The sequence below is a fragment of the Aplysia californica genome, unplaced genomic scaffold, assembly GCF_000002075.1.
Source record: "Aplysia californica isolate F4 #8 unplaced genomic scaffold, AplCal3.0 scaffold00412, whole genome shotgun sequence".
NCBI classification, from domain to species: Eukaryota; Metazoa; Mollusca; class Gastropoda; order Aplysiida; family Aplysiidae; genus Aplysia; species Aplysia californica.
In genome coordinates this window covers 618,808-632,922 of record NW_004797682.1, presented here as the reverse complement: position 1 = coordinate 632,922, position 14,115 = coordinate 618,808, and the positions used below count along the sequence as shown (strand labels likewise).

At 39.9% G+C, this 14,115-nt stretch overlaps 1 protein-coding gene across 1 annotated transcript in view; it reads right to left on the bottom strand.

Moving 5' to 3' along the window:
* The window catches only part of LOC101846900 (sodium/glucose cotransporter 4), a gene marked incomplete in the record, with an annotated part of 32,946 nt that extends 21,637 nt beyond the window's left edge, over positions 1 to 11,309 (bottom strand). The window contains 2 exon segments of the mRNA XM_013085841.2: positions 1,040 to 1,163; positions 11,203 to 11,309. Coding sequence (XP_012941295.1) covers positions 1,040 to 1,117 — 78 coding nt within the window.
* Between the last annotated feature and the right edge of the window lie 2,806 nt (positions 11,310 to 14,115).

The following is a 14,115-nucleotide window of genomic DNA, read 5'->3' as shown; positions in this document are numbered from 1 at the left end:
AACAGCAACAATAACAACAACACCCCCCAATAAAAAAACAACAACAGCCCCTCCTCAAAAAAAGAAACACCCCCCCCCAAAAAAAAAAAAAAAAAAAAAAAAAACGGCAGCTCTAAACTTCCAATCGTTGCCCAAGTCCGCTTACAAAGGTACTCGTAGGAGACCAGCTGTTGGCGCGTGTAGGTGGTGTGGCCATAAGCTAAGGTAACACCTGCTGGACATGGATGGCTGGTACCTCTAACAATAAAATTATCGATGGTCTGGTTTGTTCATGTTGGCCTTTGGCCTTCAATAATTTACCTATAGAGGTACCAGCCATCCATGTCCAGGTGCTGTTTTAGCCACGTTCAACTTTGGTCACGTCTCATTAGAAAGTGTGAAGGACAAGGGACGTCAAAGGTAAGGAGTATTAAAATAACCGCCAGAGTTGATTTAATAGCCAAAGAAATGCGGGGTAGAATTGTGGGTGTTGCTGAATGTGTTGAGGGAAATTATTGAATGGGATTGTGTGTGTGTGGGTGTGTGTGTGGGTGTGTGTGTGTGTGTGTATGTGTGTGTGTGTGTGTGTGTGTGTGTGTGTGTGTCTATGTGTGTGTGTGTGTGTGTGTGTGTGTGTTTGTGTCTGTGTCGGAGGGGGGGGGGCAGGTCAACGTCGTGTCGGAGGATGTAACGGCAATCGCTAAGTGGCAGTCACAAACTAACACACAGACAGACAGACACAAACTAACACACAGACAGACAGACACAAACTAACACACAGACAGACAGACACACAACTTACTCACCTAGATACTTACAGCCACAAAACTCACCCATAGATCTAGATTGATAGATACAAACCATATCCATAGACTGACAGAGATAAAAAACAACAACTCACCTATAGTTCTAGATTGACATCCACAAAACTCACCCACCTAGAAACTGATATCCACAAATCTCTAAAACCCTAGATACTGACATCTACAAAACTCACCAACCTAGAAACTGACATCCACAAATCTCTAACATCCTAGATACTGACATCCACAAAACTCACCCACAGACTGACAGCAATGACCAAAAAGAAGTACACGCCGATGCAGGCATAGTCCTCCGTGACCAGTGCGTTGACCATCCTGACGTCACAGCCACAAACCCAGTTCAAACGTCACACGCTTGTCCTGAAATGTTATTAATTTTGGAAATAATAATACACAGTAGATAACTACATGAGTAAGTTCTGTTAAGTTAGACGCTGTCGATACCTATTTCAAAAGTTTTAGTGGGCGTTTTTCAGCACCCGAAACACGTGTAGGTCACATTATGAGTGGCGCAGATAAGAGGTGTTACCAGAGAGTAACGTTAAAAAAAAAATTAAAGATGAAGGCTAGATAAGGTCGACAGATGTTTGTTAGGAAAGAAAGAGCAACTCATAGTAGAACCCTCACTCGCCACCCACTCAAAAACTTTTGGACTTCTGATCAAGCGAAAACATGACTATAAGCCAAGTACTACACTGCGACAAAACTGTTGGTCAACGCTTTTGTCAGTGAGTTGTGGACAATAAAAACTAAAGAAGCACGACCGTTTATTAGTTTTAAAAAAAAGAAATCATTGTGTTGTGTTGGCGCGGTGACAGAACCAGACGCCCTAAATGAATGACTCTTCGCTGACGACCAAAGCCTGGCACACAAAGATGAACAAAGTCTCCAACACCACACCTCCAGAGTAAACGAAGAATGTAACAACTGCGACATGAAGATCAACATCAACAAAGCTGAGACATTGAAAGTAAGCAGAAATCCAGGTCCACTCAGGATACACATCAACAACAACAGTCTCAGACAGGTCTAAGAATTTAAGTACCTCGGTATATTCACAGAGGATGGGCGACTGAACAGAGAAACACGAGTGCAAAAGGCCAATAATGTTAGTTACCAGCTTGCTCCACTACTGAAACATCCCCATGACAACAAAACTCAAAATGATCAACACCATATGCATCCCAACACTCACCTATCAATGCCAAACATGGACCACGAACAAGACATTGGAGCAAAGAATTACAACATATGAGATGAGATGTCTTAGAAAAGAAGTAAACAAGAAAGAGCGAGACAAAATTAGAAACTCAGTAATCAGAGAAATGGTGGGCACTAATGATGTCACGCATCACATCCAACACCAAAGAAGCAAATGGTTCGGACATCTCATGCAATTACCAACACACCATCCAGCACAACGTGCCTACATTAAAATATTCAATGGCTACAAGGCTAGAGGGCGACCGAGAAAGACCTGGATAGATGGTGTCAAGGAAACACTAACAACTCATGGCATCCCCCTGACCCAAGCTCTCTGGCTGGTGGCAGAGAGACGCCTCTTTCTTACCGCGACACCCAAAGGGTATAAGCGGCGGATAAAAGTGAAGTAAAAGTCAGTGTTGGTGCGGCAGGCTTCTCTTGTTACACTTTACTTGTTCTCACCGACAAAAAAATTAAAAATGTTTAAGTTTAAAAAAAATTGGCGTTCTGTTTTGTCGCAGCGTAGTACTGGGCTTCGATTTAAAAAAAAGGGAAAACAAAGGCAAGGGATATCCTGCTCCGGACATATACTGGTCCTGTACAGAACGTTCTGATTTTGTGATAAGTACAAAAAATATACATGCCATGATTACCCCTGATGTCGCTGGGAATGTACACTGGAGAGACATGGGTCTTTATATTTCTATTAATTAATTCGGTATAGACTACATACTAACGCACACACCTACACACACACACGCACACACATACACACACGCACGCACGCACGCACACACACACACACACACACACACACACACACACACACACGCACGCGCGCGCGTGCGCCAAATATATATATTATATGTATGCATAATATATATATACACATATTATGTTTCTGAGTGTTCTATGGCCTGCTGGGGTTATAACATAGTGTAAAGCACATAGAGCTTGCTTTCGAGTGGGGATATGCGCGATACAAATGATATATATATATATATATATATATATATATATATATATATATAAAATAACATATTTTATATATATATATATATATATATATATATATATATATATATATATGTATATATATATATATATATATATATATATATATATATATATATATATATATATAATATTATTGTGTACATCATGGACATTTATTGCATATCAAATGCAAGGAAAATTTAGTGTCTGCTATAAACAACATTTTATTACATTAGTTTCAACAGTTTAAAAAAACAGAGCAGCCCCAAAAACCACGCAAAACAGGCGCATAACATTAAATGTGCTTTTTGAATTTTGCTTGGGAGTCATTGGTATTATGTTTAGCACGAATCCGTTGTCACGAACTTTGGTATTATTTTTTTTTACACAATTGTCTGTTATTCCGAAATGTTACGAGAGTTGAAAAAAAACAAAAAACAAAAACAAAAACAAAAAACCGTTAACAAACCCCAAACAAACAACCACCCAAAAAGTCTGAATTTGGAGCAAAATTTTGTTTTTTCAGCTGCTGTTTCGTGGGGATCGACATAATATCTATAGGATCCATATCGGTACTTTCATTGGTAACCACGCCATCGTTGGTGTTGTCGGGTTTTCCAAGAATCTTTAGTGGCGTTGGCCCAGTGAGAAGATTCCTCGTCAGGCATAAAGGTACCTACTTAAATAACACCTTGACGAAACTAAGGGCAAGACGTGACGTTCCAGCACTTGCGTGATGTAATCCTTAAAACGAAGCCATCCGTTTAATTAATCTCACAGTGGGGGCTTGTTCATTCTAGCCAGATCATCCCAACCCGTGGCAAATTTGTGGCCTCTGTTCCTAATTCACACCTGACTATAATATTCAAAATCTAAATAACGCAGTCCATGCGCAGAAAGAGTTTGTGCTCTGCGAAAACCCAATGGCTCCTAAACAAAACACTACTGAGCATGTATACAGTATTATTACGTCCAGGTTTCGTGACTGCTGTTTTCCAATCTATTTGAAAATATCGTTTCAGGAAATTATTAATTGCAGAGACAATAACATTCTCTAATCCTGTGATATTCAATACAAGTCCATTCTACCAATGTAGATTTACCTCCATACGCGCGCGAATACACTTTTAAGTTTCTTTGATTTCACACAATTTTACCAAGTCTGATTTTTAAGATTAATTTTGACTGACCATATCTCAGGCGACTGTTGTCGTAGATGAACTATCAATGTGTCAGATAATGCAGAATTTATTTAGCTTTAATTTAGTATGCTTCATGAGTGGCTAGTACAGCGCCTTAACACGATGACTTGGTGAATGCATGCAGTTGGGAAACCATAAGATATCGACTTTTCATCGAATCTGAACTCTTATCAAGTATATGTCTTTCATGCAGGTTTTTATTAGGTCAGAAAATTGAAATTACAATGCCTACTTTTGTACTTAAAGTTATTTTTGAGCTCTTTTTCTCAGGTACACCTTTTGACTTTCAAAACCAGAGTAGAGGCAAAAAATATATTTAAGCAAATAATGACACATTAAAGTGGTTGGTGAAAAACAAAATGCTGCGAATTGGGGATAGATTGCTGCATAATAAATTAACAAGCACAAAAATCAATAACTTTGGTGACAAACATCAGCACTCATTAAAAACAATTTCTTTTTACTTTATACAGCTTGAAACTACTCATAATGACGAAGGTCCAACTATATTTGACACAACACTCTTTATTATGTGAAACTGCTTACTTACATTTCTCAATTTGGTACACTAACTACAGCCTAAATCCAACCAACGTTTCCGAAACACCCGAGCCTGGACAAGCAAGTACGAATGTTTTATTTCCAAAGGTCCTCCCTCATGTTTCTATACGCGGACACCGCAATACAAATTCAGCAGAGCGTGCATTCACTCGGGGGAAAAGGTTGATGTGTTCCGCGTGCCCAGTGCGGGCGAACTCTGTTAGGTCTTGCCTTGATGGTTCCCGGGCAAATGACTTACCCGAAGGGGGCAGTTTGGTTCGAAAATGTCTAAAAGTTTTCCTGGTCCTTGACGAAAGAAATAGTTTTGTACTCGGGTAGAAAAGAACAGTTATATGCTTTTGTTTGTTTGTTTTTGTAAAGTGTTTTACGGCGCTCGCAACTGCATATGGGCGTATGAGCGCGCGGGATACACCTTTTTTCACTTGATAGGAAATTTTGAATTTTGACCGGGTGGCGGCCGAAGCCTACTCTTATCGATTTTAGACCACCAAAGGATCTTTAACGTGCGCAACCTGCACACGGGCCCTCCGAGATTTTTCGCTCTTGTCCGAGAAGGCTAGGTGTAGATCTTTCCTACCAGAAGATCAGGGGTGTGGCAGAAAGACAGCAGTAAGGAGGAGCCAAGGAGTAGCAGTAGAAAGGCTGCAGAAAGCGTCAGGAGCCCAGAGGAGGGGGCAAAGGAGGTGAGGGGGTGGGGGGGGCAGAGAGTGGAAATGAAAGCAGACAACAGAACATTGCTAGAGAGCAGGAAAGGAGGTGAAAGGAGACAATTTTAGAGAAGAACATTTTTCAGTCGCTACCCGGATTCGAACCCGGGACCTTTTGAATGAGAGGCCAACACCTTAACCTCTGGGCCACGAGAGCCCCCACATGTTATATGCAAATAAGGCGATTGGTCGTCTTTTCAAATTACAGTCATGGTTAACTCGTACTTATGTTTGTCTCTTATTTGCACCGAGCTGTTTTTCTTCCTAAAGACCCCCCTCTTTCTATCACCCCCCCCCCTCCCACTTCAAACCACGACCCTAGCAAGCTTTGTAAAAAGTTGCCGTCGTGAGGTGTCAAATCATAAGACACCATCTTTTACAATATTTTCTGAAGTCTTGACGATGCATAATAATTCAGAGTTGACAGACTGCTGCCCGTAATCATGTTATACGAAATTTATGACAATACGTGTATTTGTAATATTCATGAATCGCGTTTGAATTGCTAATTTTCATCAAAACCAGATGCTTTGTGTGGTGTACAATAACACAAGTAAGGCAGAAAAATGCACACCCGAGGAGAATATTTAAAAAAGAAACATTTACTAAAAATGCACACACAGTTTGACACAATGACACATCGATAAAAATCTATTACTACATTAAACAATTATAATATGGACACAATAAACGCAAATAATTACATACATAAATACACAGTTGGGCTAAAAAGCGGGATTATGGTTAACTCAAAAATGAGAAAAAGAATGGATAGAAACATCGTAGTAGACATGCTCTATGGTTACAAAGAATACCATCACATTTCAAAACAGATCAGCAAAATGTCATTCGAGATTATGTTGTCGGTAAAACTGTTATGACATGAATAATAATATAGTATAATATGGAGATAGTAATAGTAAAATCTGATCACAAATTAATGGTCTAGATCACAGATTAGCTGTTGAAAAGATAAGTCTTTAGGCTCGATTTAGATTGAAATTAAATTGGTAAATGATGTCACTTGCCTAATTTTATGTAGAATGGTGTTCCAAACAGCACAGAATGATAAATGAAAAAATGAAAGAAGCTCTCTCTCTTCAAGAGATTCTAACTATTTACTTGGTACGACTAGCTTGTTATCAGTTGATGACTTCTGTATTCTGGGAGGACGATAAACCCGGAACAGGTTCATTAAATACTGAGGTGCAGTGTTGTTCGTTAATACATTCAAAATACATGCTGGCAATCATTACAATAATTTGCATCTCGTTAGACAACCAGTGAATCTCTCTCAAAATGGTTGTTATGGAGCTCTTTGTCTTCACACCCACCCTCATCATGATTAATCTTGTTGCGAGGTTCATTCTCGATGATCCCGATGTCTTGAAATTTTATTCTGAGTCAGTTAGCCCAACGAACTACTAACGGTCAAGTTTTGAGAGAATGAGTGATTTTACAAGCTTTGTTGTCACGTCTTTTGTAAGGGAAGATCTTATACTGTTTATTTTCATCAGTTGGAAAATGAGGCTTTTACACAAAGAAATGGTATGGGCTGCCATCAACATCTAAATGGCAAACATGGCTCCTAACTTTTTCATATTTGAAGCTAGTTTAATAACGTGGCCATGAATATTTACCGGTGGTCGATACTGGGGTAGAATACCATGCCAGGGATTAGTAATTACCATGATTTCAGTTTTCATGTCTACATAAAAGACATCAGAATAAGTTGAAAAATTATTTTCTACACTTTTCAATTTAGAAGTGAGGTTTCCTTCATTTGAAAGCATCATCCCAAAAATATACAGGCCAACAATTGCGCCCCTTCAATTGACTTGTACTTTGTCCGTCTTGCGCTTGTTTCGTCCAGTATTTAATCGGAAATAATGCGTAACCCTGCCAAATAATGAGTTGTTTGTTGGTTTTTTAAACGTTGAACTATAGCATGAAGGGAAGTCAAAGTTCCTCCGTTTGGCAGCGACCGTTTGAAATGTGGAAAAAAAATTCTACGTGAATTGTTTTCCGAGCCACCAACATCATGTATCTCTAGTGGGGATTAATCCTATCCGTACGCCCTGGGGTTATTTTGTACCCCCATGGTTATATTCTTCACATTTTTAGAACACTTTTAGTATGAGCATCTCTTTGAAACTTTCAGTATTTCTCAAAAAATCATTTTGGCAGACTGATATGCAAAGCGTACGGATGGGATTAACGGATAAATTTTATCTTTGGAAAGTAGTGGCGCAGAGTTCCCCACGTCGCATGGATACGAGAGTAAAACACGATGTGCGGATAGGGTTAAGCATTGGTTTTCCAGACACCCCCCTACCTCCCACCACAGTTTTTGTTACGAGATCTTGTTGTAGTGACATAGTTTCGTTGTTAGGCTTGAACTGTCCACAACAGATGAAAGGAATGACGTTGATAATTCTAAATGAGAATCTGGTTGCACTGGCAAACACACACACACACACACACACACACACACACACACACACACACACACACACGCACACACACTCTCTCTCTCCCCCCCCCACCCCACACACAAACAAGGACACACACACAGACACACACACAGACACACATAGACACACACAGGGAGAGAGAAAAAAAAAGAGAGAGAGAGAGAGAGAGAGAGAGAGAGAGAGGGAGAGGGAGAGAGAGAGAGAATGTATGTACACACATATGCACACACATTAACACACTTACACAGACACACACACACACACACACACACACACACACACACACAAACACACACAGCGCGCACGCATACTCTTACATAATACACGAAAGAGAGCTCTCTCTCTCTCTCTCTTTATCCATCTCTCTCTCTATCTTGCTCTGTCTCTCTGTCTCTCAGTCTCTCTGCGTCTCTCTGTCTCTCTGTCTCTCTGTCTCTCTGTCTCTCTGTCTCTGTCTCTTCTCTCTCTCTCTCTCTCTCTCTCTCTCTCTCTCTCTCTTCCTGCCCATCGATCTTTTTATCTATCACTTGATCTATCTATTTTTCGTTTTGTCTACTGTCTGTCTATCCCTATCCACCCCTCTCTCCTCATTCTTTTCCACATGGATCCACGAGCACAACAGGTACTTTGTCCAAGCGGCCACAATTTGGAGTAATTATTTTGCTGCAAGTGTAAATGGTCGCTTTTAAGAACAAGGGGGCTATCCCGAACAAGGCTTTTTGAGAAAACCGAAGGTAAAGTTTTTGACTCTTGTTATGTTTCTTTAAAAGACAAGGAGAGTTTTCTCTATAACCAAACAAATATAGACACCAGTGAAACCAAACTTCTCATATAAGTAGGGCAATGCCTACTTTTCGTGTAGGTCAAGATTTCTGGAAACCCCCGAAATCTGGGTTGGCCCGCTGGTCCTTAAAATCGACCAAATACATTACAACTTTACACACAGCACAGACATTTCAGTAGATCAAGACTATACAATGTTTTACGACTAGGATTCTTCGGGGGAAATAGAGTTTGCTGTTGAGAGAGGGTATACGCTATACCAATGTATTTATCATTACTATTATTATCATCATTATTATCATTATTATATTAAAGAAGAGAATGGGGAACGGGAGTTCAGTATCACAAAATTGCCAGTTCAAGTTCGGACATGAATAACAGACGCATCGGTTCTAAAATAGAGCTGCTCGATTAATTCCCAAGAAAATCCCCCAAATTTGGTACAGTTATATTGGCTTCAATTTAAAGCTAGAATCGCTAACAAAATAACTCATTTACGTCACAAGTACATGAGCAAGAAAGTATCAAAACATCTGAAAGCCATCCCCTAGGGCAGTGCCATTGACTGAAGTGTCTTTAGGCCATTCCCAAAGGAGAGGGGGCGGGGCGGGTATTAACATATCTGGGAATCACCAAAAGTTGCTGGCCCTTTTCTTTCTAATTGTACCTGTGATGCCAGGCGACCTTCCCATTTCATTCAATCGCAAATTTCTCAACTTCTGTTCAAGATAAATGGATATTTTTTTCATTAGACGCAAGGCAAAATAACAGGCTTTAAGATTACACCAGTAATTCAAGATGCCCCAAAAACCGACGACCGCTTGATGCCACCGTGTCGTGTCACTTATTTTGAGGGGGTTCACGTGGTCTTGAGGTTAAGGTGCTCGCCTCTCATTCAATAGGTTGTCATGGTTCGAATACGAATAGCGACGAAGCATTTTCTTTTCTAAAATGTTCTCCTTTCACATCCTTTTTTGTTCTCTAACAATGTTCTGTCCTCTGCTTTCGTCAGCACTTTCTGCCCACCCACAACCCCTCATCTTCTTTGCCCCCTCCTCTGGGCCCCTGTCTCTTTCTGCAGCCTTTTTACTGCTACTCCTTGACTCCTCCTTACTGCTGTCTTTCAGCCACTCCCCTGATCTTCTGGAAGAAAATATATACACCTAGCTTTTTTGGACAAGGGTGAAAAATCTCGGAGGTCCCGTGTGCAAGTTGCGCACGTTTAAGATCCCTTGGCGGTCCAAAATTGACAACAGTAGGCTTCAGTTGCCACCTGGGCAAGATTCAAAATTTCCGACCACCTGAAAATGTTAAATGTGTCCCGTGCTCTCACATGACCTAATGCAGTTGCGAGCGCCGTAAAACACACACACACACACACACAAAAAGAAAACGAAACAAAACAAACAAAAAATCCCCCACAAAAACACCAAACATATTATGAATTTATTTCCTCCTGACATTGTGAACGGAAAATTTCAAATGCAAGAATACAAGCCGAACCAGACATAACGGTCGTTTTTACAACACGCTGGCAATGTTTAAAAAAAAGTGGATTAATGTTTGTGAAAACAGAATTTCGTAATAATATACAGTATAAGAGCATGAAAAAATGGTGTCAATTAACACATATTATGATAAACCTTATGATAATGATTCAAAAGAGCAGCAAACAATAATTTTCTAATACCCACGTATGTCTGCATAGAAGAATCTGAAAAAGCAGGCCTTGGATGTAAGCCTGTTGGTGATCATGCACACTGAGTTAGGATATCAACATAAAAATCCATTTTTCATCTTGATAGAAGCAGCGCAAGTGCGGCACTGATGCTGAAAGCCACAACTGAAGCAAAAATCGTACATAACAAAGATAGTTCACTCAGACAAAAAAGTGTCCGCGCAATGGTTCAGATGGTGCTGCGAGTCTTTGCTTTGAAGCTCTCTTTTGTTTCTCTAAAAGAAGAATAGGCATAGCACAGTTTGTTAGCTTCACTTTTATTGTTTTTCACACAAGTAGGGTGACTCTGATCGCAAAGTCCGCACTTTTTTTTAAAGAGGGCGCCCCCGAATTTTGAGGACACTTTTTACATTGACTCAAAGAGAGGAGTGAACTATCTTGTTATACACAATCTTTGACTGAAGCTAGCCTCTAGCCTTAAAGATAGCATCGTAGTTGAAATGCCAAATGCAACTATTTTAAAAAAAAATCAATTTCGTTTTAAGCTGGCCCCGGCATTGAAACCTGCAATGTTTTTTTAAAAAAAGGAGAGAATTACAATTGACTTGAAAGTGGATTAAGAACTAGTGGAAATATTACAAACACATACTCTCGGGGTGTGTTTGAGTCATATCTGTGGTATTTGACTCCACCAGTCTATTATGTCACGTTTGTCTTGCCGGTAAAAGTGAATTTCGTCAAGCTGATAATCCAGCCGAGAGAGGGCACGAAAAAAAAGAAGTAGATAACGACTACCTGCAACACAAGGGCACTAGTGCTTTCTCTGATAACACACTCTCAACACTTTTCTCCGATCACCGCCACAAAGCTCGACCAGCAGACGAGAGTTGGAGTGTCTCTGTTTCTGTACAGTTGGAGTAGGAGCTCCAGATTTCAGACACGGTCTGGGAACATGTCGACCTTTATGCTACAATAATCGACTTTTAGTCCACAGAGTTGCGAAAGGGACAAACTGTGGAGTGTCAGTAATTAATGTTTATCGAATAAGAGTACGCTTCGGCCGCGACCCGGACAAAATTCAAAAATTTCCTATCAACCGAAAATGTGTAATGTGTCCCGCGCGCTGATACCTCACACAGTTGCGAATTGCGAGCGCCGTAAAACACTTACCAAAAACAAAAATAACAGAAAAAAACCAACAACCGCTAACTTTCTATAGTCGTCTTACCTATTTTACTGCATCCTTCCTCTTGTACCATCTAGGGCGTCGAGAGGAGAAAGAGCTTTCTGTCTCTAGCAAGCTGGATAGCCTGGCTGGGTGGGATGTTTTGTGTGTTTTCAGGGTATCCTTCACACCCTCGATCCAGGTCTCCTTTGGTCTTCCTCTTGCTTTGCACCCTGATATTTTTTGTAGTACGCTTTACTGGCATGGCAAGCTAGTGAGGTACCGTCGTCAACCACTAGTGAGCCCATGTATAAATAACGTCAAGTCTTACCAGAGTGGTTGGTATGTGGGGTAAAAGAGGATCAGTTTGACTCACTGATCAATCCCAAATTAATCTCCTTACCTTTTAGCGTTACTTCTAGGAGTAAGTAAAATGTGGTTCAGTATTGACGAGTACACTCTTACTGTACTTACATGCGATATAATTTATCTCTTTGAAAAAAACAACACCCAACAACAACCCACATATTAGCGAAACACAACGCACTGCTTTCTCCTATCTTTATTCTGGAGCTTGGTGAAAACTCCATGACTAAAATTTAAAACCAGGACCTGCTGGTTAGTGAATTCAGACGTGCAAATAATCTGAAATCATCATCATCATCCGGTGCCTTGCCGACTGGCGTGGGCGATCATGGACCTCCACTTCCATATCTGTCTTGCGTTGCAGCGAAGGTGTCTGTTGTTAATGCTGCTCCCAGTCATGTTGTCAACTTGTCCAGTATCTTTTCCCTCTGTCTGCCTCTGCCTCTCTTTCCATCAAACTTGACTGTTGTTATACTATTCTCTAATGCTTCTTTCCGCGTTGTGTGTCCAATGAGATTTGTCTGTCGCTTTCGTATATTCGTCATAAGCTCTCGTCTGCAATTTGCTTCAACCTAGACTTCTTCATTTGATTTTCTAGCAGTGCATGGGACACGTAGCATGCGTCTTATGAACCACAACTCTGTCGCCACAATTGTTATTTCCAGCTGTCTATTGATTGTCCTTGCTTCGCACCCGTATAATAGGATTGGCTAGATGTAACTTTTCAGTACTCTCTTTATTGTTTCCAGTGACAGACTGATAGTTTGAAATAAGGGCAAATCATTTGAATAATGGCAAATATTTTAAACTAATGGCAAATTATTTAGAATAATGGCAAATATTTTAAACTAATGTCAAATAATTTGGAATAATGGGAAATATGTTAAACTAATGGCAAATAATTTGAAACAATGTTCACCAAGTACAAATGATGGTGACAAAGGGTTCAAATGGGTGGTCACTGAGGTATGGTCTTGAGCAAAACGCGGTAACCCAAACTAAAACCACCCAATAAAAACAACAACAACAAACAAACAAAAACCCCCAAAAAGGGAAGAAAAAGAGGGGCACTGCACACTGGTGACCAGCGATGGCATGTTTGTAAAATTGTCTACATTTGTGGAATTGTGTATTTATATAAGGTCGCTTTAAAGGACAAGCGGGCTAACCCAGATTTCGGGGGTTTCCAGAAATCTTGACCTACACCAAAAGTGGGCATTGTCCTACCTATAGGAGAAGTTCGGTTTCATTGGTGTGTATATTTGTTTGGCTATAGAGAAAACTCTCCTTGACTTTCAAAGCAACTGAACAAGGGGCAAAAACTTTACCTTCCATTTTCTCAAAACAGTATTTTTTTTCGGGATAGCCCCGTTGTGCTTCAAAGCGACCATATATTCGTGTGTTTCAAGGTGTACTGGGTGTCCCAAGTTTTATGACCGCCGAAGAAAATTAAATAAAACAATAAAACAAACACCTCAACCCTGCCCCCCCAACCCCCACCCAACCCCCCAACCCCAACCCCCCAACCCAACAACAAACAAACAAACAAACAAAAACAACCCCGCCCCCCCCCCCAACAACCTACAAAACAGAAACACTGTCAACATACAGCACAGTCCTTCTGTAGAAACATGCAGGAAGGAAGCACCGGGACAGACCGTTACACTCAGTTTATTACCCGAAAAAGGAATCCGCCTTATAACTATTACATTATTCGCTTTACACAAAATTAATGCTCCAATATTGGCCCCTGCACGCGCAATGCAATTCCACGTTCTGACTAATACAACGTGTAGCGTTCTCACAGACAACTGCTGAGTGGTAGCTTTTCCCAAGCTCCTCCTCTCAACCAGAATTCCTGGGGGGTTTGGAATCTTTCACTTGTGATTTAGTCTTTGAACCCCCCCCAAAAAAAAAAATAAAAAAAAAAAAAAAAAAAAATAAATAAATAAATTATAATAAGGATCATAATAATAATGATAATAATAATAATATAATCAAAAAAACAATGATGATAATCAAAAATAATAACAATAACAATAATAATAACGATAATAGTAATAATAAGGATGACAATTCTGATAATAATATTAATGATAATAAATAAATCCATAAATAAAAAATACATTTTAAAAACAAAAAGGTAATTATAAAAAAAATAAACATTTTAAAATAAA